Below are 14,750 nucleotides of genomic sequence, written 5' to 3'. Positions count from 1 at the left end.
GTGCCATTGTACTCCAACCTGGGCAATAAGAGCAAAACTCTTATCTCAAAAAAAAAAAGAAATCCTATGGAGAACTTCAGTGCCTCCCATGGGCTTGCTGTTCTACCCCTTATTTCCGTCATCATGCCTATCCCTGCTTGATTCCTTAGTGTCTCTTTACCAGCTCTCATCCCTCTTGGACTGTTTGAAGCTGCTCCACCCTAATGGTGGTTTACCCATTTGAATAAGTGTGGAGAAAGCTAACTGAGAATAAGTGATACTATAAATTAAATACTTAACAATGTTGCTCCTGTTTCTACTGTTTTGAGTTTCCACCTAAGGCAACCCTTTCTTCCTATTTCTCCTCCTTCACTTACTGACTTTTTAAAATATTTCAGATACACATTGTTATGCACAGTGTTCCATTCTTTCTTGGTTAAAAGTATAAAACGCTGCAATCACTTACGAGTTTTTCTCTTCTGTTCCACCCATTAACTCTCTGTTAGTCAGATTTAAATCCACACTGAAAGTTTCTGAGTTTTGGCTCCTCAGTCTTCTGTGGAGTTATCAAATCAGAAAGGCAACTAAGGAATGAATGCATGAAATATGCTTCTCTTGAAGAATGAAATTTTCAGCAGATACTGGCAAGCTGAAGAGCCCTCGTTACTGCATTATGTATTTGCGTTACCAGTTTTGAATTCTGTTCTGGATACCTGAATGGTCTGAAGTGTCCTCCATTTTAATTTTTTCTTCTGAATTCTTTATTCCATGCATGCCCCTTTAAGTATTTAGTTCATTCACCTTCAGGAAGGACTCTTCCTTGCCTAGAATTTAGCATTCCAATCCAGAAAACCAAATCCTGCCACAGGACTGTCTAATATAATTTCCCATTTGCTTAGCAGTATCATCTATGTCACGTGGATGCCATTTGCTACTGAAGAACATATCTTTTGTTCCAATACATCCTTCTGTTTCTGGACAGTATATTTAAAAGCTGCTAGAAATCTGATACCATTTTTTGTGATCTTGGCATATTCTCAAGCTAAGTAGTAGAAGTTTAAAGTTGTTTTTATAGGTTGGATGGATTTCTCAGTTACAATATGTAAACCAAGTAAATGCAGGTTTAATAGTTTTTTAAATCACAGATTTTAACCTTATTAGGAGCAAGTCTCATTAAATTTTTCTAGGAATTTTTTTTTAAACAATTAAAAATATTTTACTTCAAAATATTTCTTTATAAATTTTTTTTTAGTTAGTGCTTTAAATGGATAATTTCTTTGTACAAAGCAAACATGGCTTAAAAACATTTCATTATAATCCCAAATATCAATCTTTCTGAGTATATTCTTTATCTCAAATGTTGTGCCTCTCCTGTGTTTCTGAGGGTCATGAAATTTATGTAGAAGATTATGTCTTTGAGAAAACATAAAATTTCATATTCTTAAGACATTTTATATTAATACTCTAATTTGCATCTAGAGTAAGAATGCTTGTTATCTGATAAAATCCCTACTTTTTACTCGTGTTTACTAACGCACATTACTAATTATTGGGAACAATGGGAGACATTAGAATAGGTCATCTTAAGAAGCAGCTACGCAAAATTCCTCTGGTTTTGACATTAGATGTACGGTATGTTTTGATGGAGAAACACAGACTTGCCTTCCAAATCTGTTTTGCTAAAGTTCTCATGAGTTCTTATTTTATTTAATCCTGGCTAATGAATAACATGGGAGACAGAGTGACAGAAACTCAAAGGAGAACATTTCCTGCTTTCTAAGTGAGTCATTAACATCTTTGCTTTTGCGATGAAATATGCAGTTTACATCTTACCTAGGCCCGCGACCCTACCTTTATTTCCTCCTCCGCAAACTGTGTTCATGTGCCTAGCATTATCAACAGAAAGTGTGGTGCTCAGTATATATTTGTTGAATGAATGAAAGAATATGACAAACCTTTTAGATCTGATCATGGAATGAGTGGAAAGGTCACGTTGTTTACCTTCCTTCCCATCCCCAGTTCATCTCCATGCCCAGAGTACTGTGTCTCATTGAATTAAAAGTATTTTTATGATTCATAGCTTATATTTCATTATATGCCTTTGTGCACCCCATGGAAACACTGAATGCTTACCAAGCAGAAGAAATACATATAAGGGTTGAAAGGAACAATCTGACTTTGAAGAGCTGTTGGCTTCTTCCTGCCATAGCTGTTGGTTAATGACCAATTTCCTCTAGTCACTGTTCTACTACAGGCAATAATAATAACAATGGCAGCTGAGATTTCTTAAAAGCGTATTATTTTTCAGACTCATTTTATTTTTATTTTATTTTTTTGAGGAGTCTCATTCTGTCACCCAGGCTGCAGTGCAGTGGTATGATCTCAGCTCACTGCAACCTCCACCTCCCTGGTTCAAGGGATTCTCCTACCTCAGCTTCCCAAGTAGCTGGGATTACAGGCGCGCACCACCACGCCCAGCTAATGTTTGTATTTTTGGTAGAGACAGGGTTTCAACATGCTGATCAGGGTTGTCTCAAACTCCTGACCTCAAGTGATCCGCCTGCTTTGGCCTCCCCAAAGTGCTTGGATTACAGGCTTGAGCCACCGTGCCCAGCTGACTCTTTTTTCTGAGTGGCATACAATGTATACGTATTAGCTCACATGCTTCTATCAAGAACCTGGTGCTCTTTTTCTTATTTTTATCTCAAATATGAAGTAAAGGAGATACAGAGAGATGAAGTAACGTGCCCAAACCTGAACAGCTAAGAACTGGCAGCACCAGGGCTGGAACCAGGCAGTCTGCCACCTGAGCCCATGTTCCTGACCACCTCACCCCTCTGCCTTTTTAGCAAGCAAAACTTTCCACTGTGAGAAAAATACATGCATAATTTAGCATAAATCCTATATATTAGTTCTGGGAAAATAACCCCAAATAATAGAACAGTCAGTTTTAATCATTTTTAGGTACAAAGAATAAAATTAGTAGCAGTTTGAGTTTTACTTTCTTTTTTTTTTTTTGGGCCAAATACAATAAAACGTAAACTAAAGAAAAGGGAATACAAGAATCGCTTTAATTAATGGACATTGCTTTTTATTAATTTTATTATTTATTATTTATTTATTTATTTGTCTACTTATTTATTTTGAGACAGAGTCTCACTCTGTCACCCAGGGTAGAGTGCAATGGCACGATCTCGGCTCATTACAGCCTCCGTCTCTCAGGTTCAAGCAATTCTCCTGCCTCAGCCTCCCAAGTAGCTGGAATTACAGGTGCCTGCCACCATGCCCAGTTAATTTTTGGTAGAGACAGGGTTTCACCATGTTGTTCAGGCTGGTCTCGAACTCCTGACCTCAGGTGATTCACCTGCCTCAGCCTCCCAAAGTGCTGGGATTGCAGGCATGAGCCACTGTGCCTGGCCTAATTTTAATTAATGGTTATCATATGTGCCTGTATTCGTGCATTGCAATGGCAGCATAAAAAATAGAGAAAAACAAGAATCATTTGAAGTTTTGTAGCTTAGTTTGAATGAGGCAAATGCATGAATACTGGGTACAGTATGATATGGACCTCATCATTATCTGTTACCTATAAAATATGTGACTTAATATTTTATTTTTGTAAAAGCACAATGTATATAATTTTCTTTCAGGTCATGAATTCACTGATTCTGTCATCTAAGAATTGTATCTTATATTTAAACAAGGTTGATGATAAATTAATACAAATAATTTGCTGTTCTGTGTCAAATATTCTTTTGCACTTTCTAAAGTCTCAACATATTCCTGTCCTTCCCTCCATTTTTTTTTACATGTATCAGAGTTGTCATGATGAAGAAGACAATGACGGTGAAGAGGAAGTGAAGAGTTTTGAAGTAAGATGGATCTTTCTGGATTTGTCTTTTTCCTATCTTGAAACATTGTTTCATAGCTTATAACTGACATTTATGTTTCTTGCTTCATGGCTTATTGCAGCTTATTGTGTCAAGGAACTGCATGTCAGAGCTGGATGGACCAACCTGAGTCCTAACATTTGCTGAAGTTAAGACCACGGATCATAGAATAGTTAAATCATACAGTGAAGCCCATATGTTCAGAATGAGTGTTCCTGAGAATCCTCAGAGATGAGACAGCTTCAAAGTGTTCTCATCTCGGTGATGATATGGTCTGGAATTTCCAACAGACGTGAGGAAAATATTTATTGAAGAACAACATGAGATCAAGTTTTTCATGAAACCCTTGGTTTGATATTTTCCCCTGAATAGAAGTCTTAAAGATTTGGCCTTAAAGACTTCTGCCCAATCAGGTCACTCATTCCATGTACATATGCAGATAGTGGCACACCACGCAGTTTGCTTGCATGAGGTAGGAGTGCCTGTATCCCTAGGACCGTATTGTATTTTATGATGATTTTCTCAAATGCTCTCAGCTTTTAAATGTCCTAGATAACTTGAAATGCTGCTTAATGTTACTTAGCCCACAGGAGAGTTAAGAGCATTTTCTCCCTTTGCTTATACTATACTTTCACTTTTTATGAGAAAAACGAGTTGTTGCTAACTACCACTCTTTTCATCGGTTCTTTTATTTTTTGTTTGTTTTATTAGAATTTTCGCAAAGAAATTAAGTGCAGGGAAATAGAAATTAGATTCTTTTTTTCCTTTTAATTTACCTGTCTGGACTTTGAGCTAGAAGTCTGGAAATGCATCAGTAGCCAGCAATGAGTCTTTAATTAAAATGGACCCACAGAAACATATCAGCCAAGGAGTAAGCTCAGAGCAGTGACCTTCCAGGATCAATTTGTTCTGAGCATCTCTGCAGCACTGAAGTCAATGTGTCAAAAATACAAAAACAGTCTAACTTGAGGAACCCATGACTATTGCTGGCTGAGAAAAATGCCATAAGATTAATTTCTATAATCTTTTCTAATGTATGTGTTTTCTATTCTCAAATTCATCTTATTGATAAGAAAGCGAGGTCAGTTAGAATGAGCTGTGAGCAGCAAATGATACTGTTTTTCTGACGTGCACACCATTTATGGTCTATCAGTTGTCTTCAGAGCAATTGTTTATTGCTATTTTGCTTCTTGTCCTCATCCTTCCTTAAGGTCACAGGATCCCAGCGCAGCAAGGTAAAACTATATATATGTGTGTATTTGTCTGGGTCTGAGTTTCAGTTTCTTGTGACATTTACCTTTGTTAGACCCAACATCTTGGATTCTTTTGTAAAAAGAAGGTCTTGAAAATCTTTCTACAAGTTTGTAGCTCCAATACAATTGGTCTCTTCAGGATCCCTTTCTTGGACACAGGTTTATTCTTCTTGGAATTTAAATGACTCATAATTTGAAATTTTATTCTCCAGTTAACTTTGAGCTGTATGCTATGCTGGGATAAAGGAGTTCGGCCCTTTAGATGACAAAAGTTTTAAGCCAGGGACTTCTCATTCTCAGTGCAGTGTTCTGACCTTATCCCTCTTGATGTTTTTTCGACACCAGTTTCATTACTGAAATCAGAGGTGATAAATGGTATTGCTGTTGAGATTGGAAAGAAGCCTGCTTTTCCGTTGTGCTATTAATCACTTCAGTTAGTAACTGGAGATTATAGTCCATGATTTCAATATTTATTTCATCGTTGCATTAAAGGGAAGTACTAGATAACTATTTCTCTCTTAATATTTTGAATACTGAAAACATTTGCTAAAAGAAAGTGTTTTGATAATAGAATTACAAAATTGTTTACATTCATATCAAACTTGTTGAGCTCACATTTTATTTTCATAAGGCTGTTTAGTAGGAAAATCAATCATAAACGTTCTGGGAAGATGATACCCATAAATACTTCAGTCTTTTTTTTTAAAAAAAAAAAAAAAAGCTTTTTATGTGGCTGGGTACAGTGGCTCATGCCTGTAGTCTCAGCACTTTAAGAGGCTGAGGCAGGTGGATCACTTGAGGTCAGGAGTTTGAGAACAGCCTGGCCAACATCGTGAAACCTCATCTATACTGAAAATTCAAAAATTAGCTGAGCATGGTGGTGCACGCCTGTGATCCCAGCTACTCAGGAGGCTGAGGCAGGAGAATCGCTTGAATCTGGGAAGCAAAGGTTGCAGTGGCCTGAGATTGCACCATTGCCCTCCAGCTTGGGCAAAAAGAGTGAAACTCCATCACACACACACACAAAAAGCTTTGTAGTTTGTAAATCTAAACTATTCCACTCTGCCTTCTGTAAAAAAAAAAAAAAAAAAAAAAAAAAAAGTGAAGCATTTGCTGCTAAAATGAATTTTAGACTGTCCCAAAGAAATTATTTAAAAAGCTTTCTTTTTTATTTTTTCAACTCACTATTACAGTTGTAGGAATGTATTCTTGTATCATCATCCTTGTAAATCTCAAAATGTAGATCATGCATATACTATCAGATGCAGCTCTGATCTGATGGATATCATGGTTAATGGCACATAACATACCTAACATTTCATAGTATATTATGGGCTTAAATAATAGATAATAATAGGTATACTAATAATTTGGTAGATTTTGATTTTTTATCACTAATTATTTCATATAAAATTTCTGTGAACTGTCGAGACATGAAAACATGAAGGGACTCCTAACATCAAGTAAAGAACTGATTTCCTAGTAACATTGAAGTTAATGCCTCCAGAATGCACTGATAGTTGTATGATGGGGCTGGATGATGGAGAAGGTGTTGTTAGTCAAGCAAACCATTTTACTTTGAAAGAGGAATGCAGTTTCAGAGAACCAGTTTGATAAACAGGGTCAAACTGAGTGACAGCAGAGAGGTTCCTGGTTCAGAAAAGAAGTCTGAAAGAAGACTTAGTGGTGGAATCTTAACATTTAGATGCTAGGATTCAGGCCAGACTAAGGATGAGAAATCAAATAAGATATGGAGCATGACCTGAGAGAAAGGGCTACCTTTGAATTTAGAATAGTGGACAAGTTCACATGATGGTGAAATCTGGCAATTAATCCCAAAATAGAGAATATAGACCAGCAGGTGTGACTGTCTCAGCAAGAGACAGGCTTTTAAACGGCTGGGAATTGCCACACGTTCATGGGTGTAATGCAGGACACCAGATTTGGGGATTTGCACTTCCTAATGAGATTTTTATTTTAGTGATTTCCATGAGATTTAGGACTATAATTTATAATTTACACCTAAGTTATGTAACACGCTACTCTTAACAAAATACTATTGTAAGTAGTATGAAATATTACAGCCGGGTGCGGCGGCTCACTCTTGTAATCCCAGCACTTTGGGAAGCTGAGGCGGGTGGATCACGAGGGCAAGAGATCGAGACCATCCTGGCCAACATGGTGAAACCCCGCCTCTACTAAATACAAAAAAAATTAGCTGGACATGGTGGCGCATGCCTGTAATCCCAGCTACTTGGGAGGCTGAGGCAGGAGAATCCTTTGAACCCAGGAGGCGGAGGTTGCGGTGAGGCGAGAATGCGCCATTGCACTCCAGCCTGGGTAACAAGAGCGAAACTCCGTCTCAAAAAAAAAAAAAATGAAATATTACAAAGTTGAGAAACAGAGTTATGTATAATTAATTCCCTGTAAAGATACTCTTCTCTGAGGTTGTGATGCCAACAAAACCACTGAAAAATTTCTTGTTTGTAAATGTAGTAATCTACCATACTGTTTACCTTGAGATGTCTGTTTGACATAATTTAGGCATAGTCTAATAGTGGAATTATTCACATAAGTTATCAATTTAAAAGGCTATTTGTCAATTTCAATAATTTTCATAACAAATTATATTAAATAAGTTTGGAAATAACATAAAGTGTATGGTAATTGAATTCTATCCCTATACCTGTTGATTATTAATATTTGCTATACTTTCTTTGCGCTTTTTTTTGAGACGGAGTTTCGCTCTTGTTTCCCAGGCTGGGGTGCAATGGCGCGATCTCAGCTCACTGCTACCTCTGCCTCCTGGGATCAGGCAATTCTCCTGCCTCAGCCTCCTGAGTAGCTGGGATTATAGGCACGTGCCACCATGCCCAGCTAATTTTTTGTATTTTTAATAGAGACGGGGTTTCACCACGTTGACCAGGATGGTCTCGATCTCTTGACCTCGTGATCCACCTGCCTCGGCTTCCCAAAGTGCTGGGATTACAGGCTTGAGCCACCGCGCAGGGCCCTGCTATACTGTCTATTTAAATTATTTCCCCGTAAAGTATTCAACAAAGTAATTGAGAAGAAAAATAAAGTAGATAAAAGGGAAAGTGATATTACAGAGAAATTTTCCATGAAGAATGCAGTAAAGCTCAAAAAACATGGAAAACAAGGAGAGAGGAATGACAGGCCGAGTACTTGCAGCTCTTTAAATGTATTATTGATATGATCCTGTTAAATTAACCTGATTACAAAATGTCCTGTTTCATCTGTAATGTATGTAAATACGCTTTTCCTATAATTTCTTACTGAATAGCTTTATTGCATATTTAGTTAATTATCTTTTAGGTTTGGAGCTACTTTCATCTCAACAGCATTAAAAAGGACAGTTAAATCTTACACAGAGGCCGATTTTAATTGAAATGGAAGAAATGTTTTACTAGTTACCTGAAAAGGTCATTATTGCAGTTGAATACTAGATTTAGCTTCTTAATTTTTGCCAAGACAAATAATAATAATAATGTTTCAAGTCAAATAATATCATTTTTCTGGAGCAAAATTGTTTTTTCTCACCTAGATCAACAAAGAGCTTTGATACTGCAGTAGACCACATTTATTAACTATGATCTTATTAAAAACTCACAAACATTCTTTAGATGATTACTTCTTTTATTGCTCTTTTCTAAAATCTGAGCATATGGCATTAAATAATTTAGTGAAAGCATTTCTTTGGAATGTTAAGGTACGATAATATAGATTTATTGTTTACCGCAAAATCTAAATTAATGAAAGTGAAGCTCAGATAAGCGGGAGGAATGGAGTATTAACTTGTCTTCTGGGCCATCTTTCTCGAATATTAGGCAAGCTGCATCTTCCTTTTGGCAAATGCCCAATTTCTAATTCACAGATGAATTATCTGATGAGTCTGAGGTCCTGTTTTTCTGTACTATTGATTAAAGAGAATTTCTTGTGTGTTAAATACTAAATATGCCTGTGGCAGGGTTGGTAATTCTGAAATAAATACTTAGGAAACCAGAATATTCTCTCAGATGGACTTGAGACACAACTAAAATATCATGATCCCCACTAACATAGTCAAACCATACTCATACCCTGTAGTATGCGCCATTAAGTATGGAAGAACCAATCTAGGTAAAAAATGTCTTAAGGATTGATATTACATAGCACTACACCAGTGAGAAAAAATTTTTGTCTGACCCATCCATGATCTAACTTTCAATAGAATACAATGTTCTGGCAATGCTACAAGAATGAATTGGCTGTAAGATATACCACCCCCATAGCTATGTAATTTGAACTTTGAATGGGTTTATTTGGTGCTTTTCATAGTAACACAGCATTTTAAATTAAAAGGTCTTTCTGAATCTCAGCAAAGAGAATTTTTAAATGCATAAAAGTTAAAGATATAGCTATGGATATAAAATGTTGACACAATTATTCTTTATATCAAGAAAATGTACAATTCTTTAGTTCCTACTGCAGAAGCTGTATGGTATCCAAAATATGGACTAAAGCCTTAAAGTTGCTTTTCATTCTGTTGAATCATGGAGAGGAGAGAGGGAAGGAATTTGATGGCCAGTGTTCTCCAGTACTCACGCTGATTGCTGCAATCTGCCAACTACATTTTTATACGATAAAATTATGCATCTCAAGTAATCATCTCATGTCTCAGCTCAGATTTCCTAAAAAACACAGGCAAAAGCTTACACGCTAACACTTTATTGGGGGAAGGGGTGTTACAGTCCCAGGGAATTAAGAGTGAGGGAAAAAGGGAAACGATATAGGGAATGAGGGAGAGCAAATATAAGATCAAGTGTTCTTGAGCTGATCACAGCTGTTTAGCAGTTTCAGCTTGTTGCTCAGTTGTGAGGGATGCCTCCTGAGAGACCATATTCATTACAGAACAGAACAGTGCTTCTTGTGGAAGGAGCATACAGGTTCCTTACATCTCCTATCACTTACTGGTCACAAAGTGTTAATTTCTTAATACTTTCTGCTGATACTAACCAGTTCTTCCAGGCAACCACTGGGGAAGCCAGAGCCACCTTGGGTCTAGCCAGTTGAGTGTTCAGGGTCTCTCCCTGACCATCAGCATGGGGTCCCCTTGGTCAGTGGTAGTGATGGTAGCAGCTGGGCTTTCAGAAGCACACAGTGTGGTGTCAGTCATTTCTAGGGCCATTCTGGCTCAGAAGCAAGGCAAGTGGCCAAGGCTTAGAGAGAAGGGAGTAGGTTGGGGTGAAGGTCCTGGCCCTCATACAAGGAAGATTCCCAGAAAGCACAGCCCTCTATACTGTATATGGTAATTCATGCATATGAGTATGTGGAACTAAATAGCAGTCTGTATAGAAGACATACAGCTGGCCTTCTGTGTTTGTGGTTTCCACATCCTTGGATTCAACCAAGTACGGATTTAAATATTTCAAAAAATATTTGCTTCTGTACCCAATAAGCACAGACTTTTTTCCCTTGTCACTGTTCCCCAAGCAATACAGTGTAACAACTATTTACATAGTATTTACCTTGTATTAGGTATAATAAGGGATCTAGAGATTATTTAAAGTAGACAGGAGGATGTACGTAGGTTATATGCAAACATTCTGCCATTTTATATAAGGGACAGATGTTTATATCTGTAGGATATCCTAGAACTAGCCCCCCAAGGATACTTGGAGACAAACATATATCAAACATATACTTGTACATTTTTCATATGCAAAGTAATTTAACTTCATATGTTGTCATTTTAAAAATAATCTCAGTTGAAGTTTATACATGAGCAGATTAGGTACAGTAAATGGAAGGCAGCAGACTCATTAAGAGCAGACACTCAGATGGACTTCCTGTGTTTGAATCCCAGCTTGAACATCTAGCTGTGTGAGCATAAGCCTCAATTTTTCTGTCTATAAAGTGGGGCTAATTATAGTATCTACTTCACAGGACTGTCATGAGGACTGAATTAGTCAGTACATATAAGGCATTCAGAACATTGACTATCATATAACCATCACTAAATATTTGCTATTATTATTATAATTAATCAATTTCACTTTCTCTGCTAAAAACGAGTCAGGGAAGCCCACAGAGAAACTTCTACAGTATGGTGAACATACACCACACAACACAGGAGACCTGGATGATCAGCTAGGTGCTGTGTGACCTTAACCTCTCTAGGTTTCAGCTTTCTCTTCTTTGAAGAAAGAGCTTTAAACTAGATGTTCTCAGGTATCAAACCCACCTTTGAAAGTTGTGTGGTTTGCTACGCAGGTATAAATTCTCTTCATTTTTAAGGGCAATTTAACAGTTCCTCTAAATGCATAAGTACTGGTAAAAACATGCATGTTTGAATCACTTTTTATCATTTGTGGAGGACTGAAAAAGAAATAGACTTCATGTTTTTTAGAACAGGAATGTGACAACAAAAATGTTTTATTGAAAATAATGTTGGCTGGGCGCAGTGGCTCACGTCTGTAATCCCAGCACACTGGGAGGCCAAAGCGGGTGAATCACCTGAGATTAGGAGTTCAAGACCAGCCTGGACAACGTGATGAAACCCCACCTCTACTAAAAATACAAAAATTAGCCAGGTATGGTGGCGTGGGCCTGTAATCCCGTCTACTTGACAGGCCAAGACATGAGAATCGCTTGAACCTGGGAGGCAGAGTTAAAGTAAGCCAAGATTGTGCCATGCATTCCAGGTTGGGCAACAGAGTGAGACTCCATCTCAAAAAAAGAAAAGAATGTCTTCTGTACATGCATACATATCCCACCCTTTCCTAGTTTAGTATTTAAAGAATCACAGAATTATACATAATACAGTAAGCCGAAGGAAAGAAAAAAGCTGTTGAAAGACAAACAGTAGGGCCTTCCAAGAATAGGTTCATCTAGAAACCCATGCCATGGAGTCCTGTCAGTTTGATGTGGATTGTCAGCATATTTGACTCCAAGCTTTCTAGGAGCCAACGTGAAATTACATACATTTAACATAAATGTGATTACATAAATTTAAATTACATATGAAATTACATAAATGTAGGCGCCAACATGAAATTACACAAATTTAAATTACATACATTTTGGTGCCAACAAGAAATTACATAAATTTAAATTACATAAATTTAGGATCCAAGATGAAATTACATAAATTTAATAATATAATTTAATAATATAATGAACTATGTAATTTACATAATCATAATTTACATAAAATTCATTATAAATATCAATATCATTATTAAATATAACATGTAATACATAAAACATTAAGTATATTAAATGTAATAGTATTTAAAATATAATTTTCTTGACTGGAAATAAGAAATTCCTAAAGTTAAAATTCAATAGCATTTTTTCCCCTGAGGCTGACTAAAAATGTCCTCAACAATTCAGTTAACATCATTTTTTGACAGTTTATACAATAAAGTCCAGCTGTACAGATGCTACCTAAAGATGGATTAACGTAAAATGGGTACCAAGTATCTGGAAGAATTGAAGAAATACATATGTACCATCTTTCTAGACAGTCTCCAGAAAAATCCTCTTTCCAGCTAGTGAGATAATTCTAGGCAAGAGGTTTGGGACTGTATCAAATACTTAGAGTACACCTGTTTCTCAAGAGTTGATTTGAGGTAGGCTTAATAACCATTTGTGAAAACCTAGAATTACAGACACTAGAGCTTCTCGAGTTGTGTGTTTTCAAAATTCAAGTAACGAGCTCTTATGATTCAGTCTATGATCAAAGTTATTCTAACTTCTTATTTTCCCACTAATTAGTCCAAGACTCCGGTACCCTCTTGACCTAACCATAGCTCTGTATTCTGAGTGATTGCAAGTTTTCTTCTTGTTCTTATTCTCTTTTGTTAGGCTATGCTAGGAGAAAAAGAACTGCATAGTACTTTCTGAATTCAAGGCAGTATATCTAATGCTTTTTAAAGCGTAAACCAATTAATTAGTAGGTAAATGAAGGCTGCTTTAAATCAATATTGCATTGAAGAATATACTACATTCCCTCTAATGATAAGTCAGCTTAACTTTGCTAACTTGGTAACTTCCGATTTTAGAGTTACTCGTTCTTTCCTTTTTATACCTTGTGAATTAAGCTTTGGGTGGTAAACTGTGACAACTGGATCCTGAAGTAGAAAATTATTTCAACTCAGTTGAGTTTTATTGCTTTCCAGTAGTTTTAAATTAGTTCTAAATATGCTGAATCCCTGAGAAACTATTCTGTTTCCCAAAATGCAAGTGTATATAATACTGGAAGAATTAACCTGTAAAATCACATTGTACAGTATACTTAACGTCAAAGCATCTAGTGCATTAACTATAGTACAGATTCGGCACTCAGAACATTGACTGTCACATAACCATCTCTAAATATTTGCTATCATAATCAAGTATTAAATCAATTGTTAATCAGTTATAATCAGAGATCCTGGTTTAGTGTTTCTTTTGTCTCTGTACATTAGTAAAACTTTGATTCCATTTTTTACAAAGTGTTAAAAAGACGGCTTTAGAAAATTCGTTTATCCTATCAAGAAGTAGAATTCCAGAAGATTATTACACTGTTTGAAAGATCAGTAGTAAAGAGACTGGATAATGATGAAAGATTTGAACGAAAAATTCAATGAGCTAAAGCCCTCAATTTAATTATTGTTTGTATGTGTATAATTCTGAAGACCTCTTTAAGCATGAACTGAAAAACAAACTTTTAGAAGCTACCAATTTTGTAGCACTTCAAACAAAAAGATAACATTCGTAATATCTTGGATTAATTGCGATCATAAACAATTGGATATCACATCTTTTCCTTCTGTCATTTATTCATGCAAATTTCTTGAACACCTGTTATTTTCAGAGAACTGTCCTGGTTGGACAGTGTATGTGTACTGGTGTAGTTAAAACAAAGAAAGCCCCCGTCTTTATGGTTAAAACAAAGAAAGTCTCCTGTCTTCTAGGAAACTTCACGTAGATTCATTCATTTATTTATTCAGAGGCAGAGTCTTGCTCTGTTGCTAAGGCTGGAGTGCACTGGTGCAATCTTGGGTTCAAGTGATTCTGTCACCCAGCCTCCCAAGTGGCTGGGCCTGCAGGTGCACACCACGAAGCCTGGCTATGTTTAGTTTTTTGGTAGAGAGAGGGTCTTGCTATTTACCCAGGCTGATCTAGAGCTCTTGGGCACAAGCAATCCTCCTAGCTCAACCTCCCAAAGTGCTGGGATTATAGGCATGAGCGGCTATGCCTGGCTCATTTATGCAATTTAAAAAAAAAAAAAAGGAAAAGAATTTAGGAACCACTTATTTTAAACAAAATTGTAATCTTAGTATTATTTCCCCATCACTGTGAGTCAACTCTACAGAAATGTGGCTAATCTAGATTCTTCAGGAACTGGAATACAACAGAAAAAAATTAATTGAAGGGGAGAAGGTGTCTCTTATCCATGCCTTTGACCTTCCTGGGTCTGAGTTGACCTGTGTGCGCTGTAAACGAAGTTATTAGTACCGTTTCCCTCCTTTCCTTGTCCCCATTGTTATCCAATTAAATCTTCTACTTTTCAGTCTTTTTATTTCTTATAATATCGATATTCAACATCACCTTATAGATCATCACTATATTTAGGATGCCA

At 36.6% G+C, this 14,750-nt stretch overlaps 1 protein-coding gene across 23 annotated transcripts in view; it reads left to right on the top strand.

Moving 5' to 3' along the window:
• Positions 1-14,750, top strand: part of RYR2 (ryanodine receptor 2) — a 781,807-nt gene that overhangs the window by 682,959 nt on the left and 84,098 nt on the right. For 15 of the 23 annotated variants that reach the window (XM_035280523.3, XM_054248004.2, XM_078357270.1 and 12 more), the window contains 2 exons: positions 3,798-3,851; positions 5,081-5,104. In XM_035280523.3, the coding sequence (XP_035136414.2) occupies positions 3,798-3,851; positions 5,081-5,104 (78 nt within the window). The remainder of the gene's footprint in view (positions 1-3,797; positions 3,852-5,080; positions 5,105-14,750) is intronic. The other 8 variants (XM_035280524.3, XM_078357274.1, XM_035280522.3 and 5 more) reach the window with 1 other exon arrangement.

Source organism: Callithrix jacchus, chromosome 19 (assembly GCF_049354715.1).
Source record: "Callithrix jacchus isolate 240 chromosome 19, calJac240_pri, whole genome shotgun sequence".
Lineage (NCBI taxonomy): Eukaryota > Metazoa > Chordata > Mammalia > Primates > Cebidae > Callithrix > Callithrix jacchus.
Note: the sequence above shows the minus strand (reverse complement) of the source record. Positions and strands in the feature narration are given on the sequence as shown.